General features: G+C 39.8%; 1 protein-coding gene across 1 annotated transcript in view; it reads right to left on the bottom strand.

Annotated features, from left to right (window-relative positions):
- Positions 1–357: 357 nt before the first annotated feature.
- The window catches only part of LOC120885694 (butyrophilin subfamily 1 member A1-like), a 46,977-nt gene continuing 38,498 nt past the window's right edge, over positions 358–8,836 (bottom strand). The window contains exons 4-7 of the mRNA XM_078022824.1: positions 7,541–7,561; positions 7,426–7,452; positions 7,300–7,326; positions 358–1,220 (exon numbers count right to left, since the gene is read on the bottom strand). Coding sequence (XP_077878950.1) covers positions 646–1,220; positions 7,300–7,326; positions 7,426–7,452; positions 7,541–7,561 — 650 coding nt within the window. The 3' untranslated portion in view covers positions 358–645. The remainder of the gene's footprint in view (positions 1,221–7,299; positions 7,327–7,425; positions 7,453–7,540; positions 7,562–8,836) is intronic.

Raw genomic sequence — 8,836 nt, 5'->3', positions numbered from 1 at the left:
AGGTTTACTGACTTTATATTGGAAGGTGAATAGTTCCTTGAAATTTTTTATGTACCCCGTGTCTCTCAATGTAATTTTGGTAAAAGTTGCACAATGGATTCTCAATATCAATTTGACTGTATGCCAGGAATTTACATAACATTTGTTAATTAAATATATAAAAATTGATAATGATAATAAGAAAATGTGTTCTATAATGTAGGGACTTGGAGAGGGATATATGGTGCTTCTTGAATAAAAACTTCTTTGAGTACAGGTGTGTCAGTTGCTACAAGAGGCAAGTTTATTGAGGTCATGGCTCTGTGCATAAAACTGGGTTCAGGTCACTGATTTTGGATCAAAGAAATTTGTGGAAATAGGCAGCACTTGATGTTTAGCTCTGAAGAACCAATAGGTTATTAGTGAAAGTAAAATACTCTGAATTGGCTGTGAGGCATGGTGAGAAACATCAAAGAGATGTTTGTTGAGAAATTAAGCTAATCAGTTTCAGTAGTAATTAGCTAGGATGGCAGAGTTTAATGAGTAGTGGAACTGGCCACATGAGCAGGACCACCCTTAGTCCCCCAAGACTGGGAGAAGCCAGGGCCCTTGGGGGTTCTCTAACCCCAGCCCTGCAGCATCCTGGCTAGGGAATGGCCACTGCTTTCATTGTCTATGAGGATGACCCCTGGAGACTCGAGAACCACCTGGCACCTGGAGGATCTTAAAGGCCTGATTTCCTCCTGGGATATGAGGCCCAGGGGAAAAATATGGCTTCAAGGGCTGGGTGAACTTGCTTTTGAAAGTATAGAGAATGGAAGATGCCTTCACATCATAGAAAGAGATCAACCCTTTCTCATACTGTAAAAATATCCCCACTATTTTAAGGGGTGGGTTTTCAACATTAACAACAAAACGTGGCACAGAAAGGGCATCATACCTCCTATCAATTCGGGAAATGGACCAGAAACCATTCTCAGGACTGGTGTAATTATATGATATTTTTCGTTTAACTGAATCCAAGCAGAGCCCTACATTCCACGTGTACTTGTCTGGTACTTCAACCTCCCAGTAGTGATGGCCACTAGAGAAGCTCTTTTGGCCCAGCACAAATGGGGCAAGAGTAAATCGAGCAGATTTATCAGGAACATCTTGCTTCAAAGGCAGGGTTTCGACATGTTTCCCACCATGTGACACATGAAGAGAAGGGTGAGCTGTGTCTGCATCCAGTGTGATGTCCTCTGCAGAAGGAAGGAGATGAGTCACTTGTGAGCAATAAGAAAAGACACTGGGGGAGGGGGGGAGTTAAGATAGAGGAATAGAGAGGGTCACTTTCTTGGCAGTTATGTGGTATGAGACCAAGAAATACACAGGTAGATTCTAAGCAAGGTTGATCAACAAAATAAGGTGTGTGTGTGTGTGGGGGGGGTTCAATTGGAATTTAAAGCAGTTCAAGGACTCAGGAGGTTGAATATAATAAAATAAGGAAGAAATCCCCAGTGCAGCAGCCACTACTGGGGATGGAATCACCAGCCAGAGTGGTCCATCCACCAGCAAAGTGGAGGGAGAAGAGAATTAAAGGTACCTGCATTATAAGAAGGGTCCAAAGAGGTTAGACACCAAAAACACTATCCAGCTAATCTAAAAGTTACACTGCATTGCATCCCTTTGTGGGAAAGAAGCCCCTTCTCTCCTACCTACCTGAAGAGGACAGAAGAATCATTTTGTAGCTATGGCATGGGGGCAGCAGCTGAGGGCACCAATTCCTGGCTAACTCGAGTTTATCCCAAAATATAGGTCTGGCAAACCCACACTTCACTACACAGAATGTGCCTAAGTAACCTGGAGAAAATCAAACTGGGAGAGAGGTTTTCACAGGGGACATAGGTCCTTGAAACCCACCCAGCTCTTCCCCTCCCCCTCCAATCTGCTGCTTGCAGGACAAGCTTGGAGAGACCCACCTAGCTGGGAATTTGATAGTGTGGGGCTGGAAAGTTGGAGTTCGGAGGCTGAATCCAAGACCAGGAAATGTGAGGTCTGCAGGTGACATAGTGGACTGAGAATTGGCTCCTCCGTCACATGAGTGGAACCCTGGGGTGCAGATTTCAGCATGGACTGGCAGATGGAGATGCCTGATTTAAAATCTCCAGACCAACTGGCATGCAGTGAAGGGCCTGGAGCCCCCCCATGCCTAAATCCCACCTCTAGGAGTTCGACCAATGGCATTGCCTCTGTTACTCTAGCAACCCCACCAAGAGAGAGGAGCAAGCATCACACTCCAGAGGACCTCACCTAACACTGCTGAGAAAGGAGTGAGAATCTTGATCTGCAACAGAAAAATTCTGTAATTTTTCATTGAGTTTTTTTTCTTTGTCCTTTTCTCTGTTTAATTGTGACTTTAATAATTCATGGACATTTATACATATTCATATTTGTGAGTTTTTTTCTCATTCCTAGCAGTTTTGAAGCCAGTTATCTTTCATAAATTAGTTTTAGGAAGACTAGGATGTTTGATTAGTATATTTTGGTTTTTGAAAATCTTCTTTTATATTTATTTATGGAATTTTTAATTTATATATGTAAATATATTAAATATATATTATATAAAATATATATATATATATATTCTATCTTTTCTCTTTCCCTGGATTCTCTTTCTCTCTTTTCTTCTGCTAACAGCCAAGCTCTATTGTTCTCTCTTTCATGACTCCTTTAAGTTTTTACTTCTATCTTCTCTCCTCTTTTCTCATAGGCATCACATCTTATATCATTTCTGTTCTCTCCCTGTCCACCATATTTAAAATTGTAAACTCTTTTGTAAACTCATTTCTTTGTGTGTGTAGGCAATAATGTATCATTTCTATTTATTGTGACAATTAACATTTAGAAGTCATAGCAGGAACTTTTGTTTTAATGCTGTATATTGTTTGCATTGTTTGTTGTTATTATTTGTTTCCCCTTAAATGGTGAGGTACTGGAAACCTTCAGGGACAGTATAAGTTCATAGGGTAGAATTTCTATTGCCTCAGATCCATAGTGTTAGATTTGTACATACACACAAACAATGGGAAAAAGTAATGGGACAAATCAAGATGCTTGTTGTCCCAAACAAAGCAAGATACTTCAATAATTGACATCATAGTGGAAGAAATCTATTTACATCACAGTGGAAGAAATGTCAGAGAAGGAGTTCAGAATGTGCATAGTTAAGTTGATCTATGAGGTAAAGAGTGATGTCAGGAGTGAAATCAGAGGAAAAATACAGAAAGTGAAAGATCATTTCAATAAAGAGATAGAAATTCTGAAAAGAAAAATCAAGCAGAAATCCTCAAAGTGAAGGAATCAGGAAACCAAATTAAAAATTCAATGGAAAGCATCACCAACAGAGTAGACCACTTGGAAAACAAAATTTCAGGCAATGAACACAAAATGTGTAATCTTGAAAATATAGTTGACCATGGAGAAAAGATATTAAGATACCATGAACAGAACTTCCAAGAAATATGAGATAACCTGAAAAGACCAAATTTAAGATGTATAAGGATAGATGACGCCTCGGGGGGTTCAAACAAAAACAATGCCCAATCTTTTCAAAGAAGTAATATCATTTCCCAAATCTAAAGAATGAAATAAAAAATAAACTGCAGGAGGCTAACAGAACCACAAATATACAGAATTAGAACATGCCTCCCCAAAGGCACATTATTATGAAAATGCCAACCTGAACTAGGATAGAGTTTTAGAGGCAGCCAGATGACAGCTCACATTTATAGGGAAACCAATCCAGATCTCAGCTGATTTATCCACCAAGACCTTCAATGGTAGGAGGTCTTTAAATGATATATACCAATCTCTGAAACAAATTGGATGCCAGCCAAGAATACTATACCCAGCTAAATTAAGCTTTAGAATTGATGATGAAATAAAACCTTTCATGATAAACAGTGTTAAAAGAATTCACAACTAGAAAGTCTGCACTACAATACACACTCAATTAAGTATTTCATGGAAAAGAAATAAAAAATAAAAGTGAAAACTAGCAAAGGAGGGAAATACACTAAAGAAATAGTAAATCAAGGGAAAACTAATTCAAATTAAAAATCATAAATCAATCACAATGATAAGGAAGGAAAAATCATTTCTCAGTAAAAACATTGAATGTAAATGGCCTTAACTCATTAAGGAAAAGATATAGACTGGCATATTGTATTAAAAAATAAGTCTCAACTATGTGCTGTTTCTAACAAACTGGTCTCATAGGCAAAGACATCCACAGACCGAAGGTCAGAGGATGGGAAGAAAACACGTCGTTTACATGGATCTAGTAAACAAGTAGGGGTTTCCATCTTCATATCAGATAAAGTAGACTTGAAAGCAGAGTTAATCAGAAGAGACAGAGAAGGAAATTTCATACTTTTAAAAGGAATTATATATCTACAGGATACCAATCATAAACACTTATGCCACAAACAATGAAGCATCTATATATATCACATAAACCCTTCTCAATTTCAAGAATCAAATAGACCACAATAGAATAATACTGGGTGACTTTAACTCACCTATCTCACCACTGGATGGATCCCCCAAACATAGACTATATAAAGAAGCTACAGAACAAAAATCACAATTAATAATTTGGATGTAACAGACATATATCGACTATTTCATCCATCAATAACTAAATATGCTTTCTTCTCAGCAGCACACACATCCTTCTCTAAAAGAGACCGTAACTTATGCCACAATGCAACTCTTAGAAAATACAAAAAACAAAGATAATACCTGGCATTTTATCAGATCATAATAGACTAAAATTAGAAATCAATGATAAAATAAAAAAATAGAAGCTACTCTAACACTGAAGACACTTAAATAATATGCTATTGAATATCCAATGGGTAGCAGAAGAAATCAGGGATAAAATTAAAAATACTTACACGTAAATGAGAATAGTGATACAATATACAAAATCTCTGGAACACTATGAAGGCAGTACTAAGAGGAAAGTTCATTGTATTGAGCTCATTCATTAAAAGAATAGAGGGTCAACAAATAAATAGTCCAACATTATATCTTAAAGCACTAGAAAGAGAACAAATCAACATCAAAAGCACTAGAAGACATCAAATGATTAAAATTAGTGCTAAAATCAATGAACTTGAAACAAACAAAAAATCCCCCCAAAAAACCAATGAAAGAAAAAGTTGATTCTTTGCAAAAAATAAATAAATATGATAAACCCTTAGCCAAACTACAAAGAGAGAAGTCTCATATTACTAAATTACTTGCTATAATTAATTAATTATTTGCTATGAAAAAGGAATTATCACAGGGGACACTACTGAAATAGAAATAATAATCAGAAATTATCCTGAAAATTGATACTCTAATAAAATAGAAAGTCTTGAGATATCAGAAAATTTCTAGAGATATATGACCTATGCAAACTGAATCAGAAGGACATAGAAAATTTAAACAGATAAATTTCAAGCAATGAAATTGTAAATGCCATCAAAAGCCTACCAACAAACCAAAGCCCAGGACCAGATGGATTCTCAATGGAGTTCTACCAGACCATCAGAGACGAACTAACACAATCCTCCTCATTTTATTCCATGAAATAGAAAAAGAGGGAACCCTTTCAACTCATACCATGAAGCTTGTATCACCCTGATACCAAAACTGGACAAACATATGAAGAAAAGAAAACTTCAGAAAAATATACCTGATGAACATAGATGCAAAAATTCTTAATAAAATACTGGCAAATTTCCTACAAACACATATTTTAAAAAAATGGTGCACCATGATAAAGTGTGGTTCATCACAGGGATTCAACTATGGTTCAACATATGGAAATCAATAAATGGAATTTATCATATCAATACATTTAAATAAAAGAATCACATGATTAACTTGATAGATGCCAATAGAGAAAAACTGAAAGCATTCCTTGGAAAACTGGAACAAGACAGGAATGCCTTCTTTCCCCATTTCTATTTAACAGTCCTGGAAACCCCAGCCAGAGCAATTAGAAGAAAAAAATTAAAGGGTTATGAATAGGAAAATAAGAACCCCAAACTATCACTATTTGCTGATGACATGATTCTATTTTTAGAAGACCCCCCAAAAACAGCAACAGAAAACTTTTAGAACTCATAAATGAATTCATTAAATTAGCGAGATATAAAATTAATAGCCAAAGATCAATTGCTTCCCTACATCAGTGATGAATCAACTGAAAGAGAAATTAATAAACTACCCCATTTACAATAGCCCCAGAAAATGTTTGGGAATCAATCTAACAAAAGAGGTGAAGGACAATAAAATACAATGAAAACTACAGAACACTATGTTGTCACCTCAGAGCTTGCAAGGCCTCAGCTGGTAGGAGATGGGTGGAGCATGGAAACCCCTTGGGAAAGGTCTTTACCAAGGTTCTGACACTCAGAAGGTCTCCAGGTGTTAGCACTAAGAACACAGGGCCCTCCATGGACAGAAGGGACATAAAAGGAGGGTCAAGGAAAGTCAAGGAGATGATCCCCCTGCTCAGCTCAGAGGCAGAAGCTCAGCAGTGGGTTCAGAGGGCAGGAGACTGGCCAGTGCCTCAGGAGGAGGGAGAGGGAGGAGGTGGAGCTAGGAGGCAGCAGGAGGGTGTTGAGGACCACCGAGGACCAAGAGGGCAGTTATCAGGCTCAGGGTGTTTGTGGAGCTGGGGTGGGAAGAGAGCAGAGGGTACAAATTAGGAAGGAGGATGCACAAGTATGTAATGAGGCTGTTTTGGAGAGGGAGAGGGAAGTAGGAAAACAGCCCTATGGAGAGACTGGGTTAACTGAGATTGCTGTTTACTTTATTGTTAAGAAAACTAAGGAGAAAAAAGAGTGTGTGTCCTGTTGATGAGAATGACCTGAGGGACACGGAGGGCTTGATTTGAATGGAGATTCCATCCAGTTACCAGCAAATTCCATCTCTTCTTCATCACCCCAGAGAGTCTTGTGGTGGTGTTCACAAGGGGATGGTGGGGACTTACTCCTTATGGAGCAGAGCTTGCCTGTCAGGTCAGGAGGCCCTGAAGTGTCTGTTCTGCCCAGAGCTCATGCATGCATTTATGATAGTCTAGCTAGACCACCTCTCCCACAGTGGGACTGGGGTCCTAACCAACTTAGGTCCCTACATGCAGTGTCTAAGCATTGTCTTTGCCTACTTGTATCCTCTGGATAATTTGGGAAGAAATTTTCTTATACAATAGAATCCCGGATAGCTTAGAGGACAGGCATGAGGCCATTCTTAGCCACACCTCCTTCTCTGTGCACCTACCTGCATATCTCCGAGCTTCCTCCAGATCTGCAATGAGATGGACACATCTAGGGTTAGCTGGGTGACGGGGACAGTGAGGTTTTGCAGTAATGGGCATGAGGGACAAGGGGGATGAGCTTCACTTACCTATCCCTCCTATTGAACTTCGTTCCTCTGTAATCAATCACAGGGAGAGATCAGTGTTTGGAGGACAAAATAGCTGGAATTTTAAGTGAGCATAGAACAGAGACATAGAACTTACCAAGTTCTTCAGAGAGAATCTCTAAAGAGAAAACACAGAGGTAAATGGAAATGAGTCTCTGAAATTCCAAGCAAGTTCATCCTGGGTTTTGCTATGTGATGGGAAGGGACCACTGAATGTGTGGGACATGTTGCTGGACACTGAGGGGCACAGACTGATAGGACACCGTATCTTATGTTCCCACACTGGACATGCCCAGCACCTAAAATCCTGAATGCCCTGAGCCTTTACAATTTGCTTCTTATGTCCACCACATTCTGCTGCTCATCAGTGGCCATTACTCTGGGTCAGTTTATCTCCATGGCATTTCTGAGGTCACAGCCACTCTTTCCTGTCCACTCAGCACACACTTATTGAGGATGCACTTCAGTGCAGCTACTGCCCTATGTACTAGGGACATCACCATGAGAAAATAGGGTATCTTCCCCTCAGGGTCATTGAGAGACACCTGTCAATCATAGCTCAATGCTAGGAGCATGGGCTACAGAGAACAAAGACCTCTGCTCCCCTGCAGACTTAGCAAGTGATTTTATTCATTTCGAATTACACATAAAATTTTCTGCAGGCCAGTGCCATCCTCAGAAGCCCTGAGCAGAGAACTACCCAATGGGCTTCTTGGGCTGCACCCTACTAACAAGAAGAAAGGCTTTGTCGCACACCTAATGTTAATGATTTGTAGGAATGTAACTAAGTGACAGGCATTTGGCCTCTGTGTCTGGTTTATGGAACCACCTGAAATCCTGTGGGTTCAGGATGAGAAACTCATTAGCTCTGCCCATTAGCTCTTTAAGCAGACATCACAGATCCAGCTCTCCCAATGCATGTGGGTGTGAATTGGTCCCACCAATGCAGCCCCTCACCTGCAACCAGGTTCTACTACTCCTCTATGTTAGGGAATGGCTGCAGTGAATAAGGTCACATGGCCCCATCTGGTCACAAGCACAGAGCCATGCACTGTGACCTTGAGGGAGTCATGGCTGCCATGAACCATATCACATACACTGATTTGTCACATGCACAGAGCTCCATGTGATGTGAGAGTTAGTGAGACAGGGCTGAGAAGACTTGGAGAGGACTCAATCCCTCCAGAACAAGTGGTTCTCCTAGTCTGCATGGGCAGACTAAAGCAAGCACACAGTCCAAGATGAGGTCAAGCACTAGAGCTGATTGTGCAGGTGAATGACCTCTTCCTCCTCAGGTGATTCTTCTGCAATTGTAATGATAAAGGATCCCGAGTCCATTTCTCTGTGACCTTTACAGCTATCCCATGAAAATTCCAAAAATGATGTCAGCCCC

Source organism: Ictidomys tridecemlineatus, chromosome 1, assembly GCF_052094955.1.
Source record: "Ictidomys tridecemlineatus isolate mIctTri1 chromosome 1, mIctTri1.hap1, whole genome shotgun sequence".
NCBI lineage: Eukaryota > Metazoa > Chordata > Mammalia > Rodentia > Sciuridae > Ictidomys > Ictidomys tridecemlineatus.
Note: the sequence above shows the minus strand (reverse complement) of the source record. Positions and strands in the feature narration are given on the sequence as shown.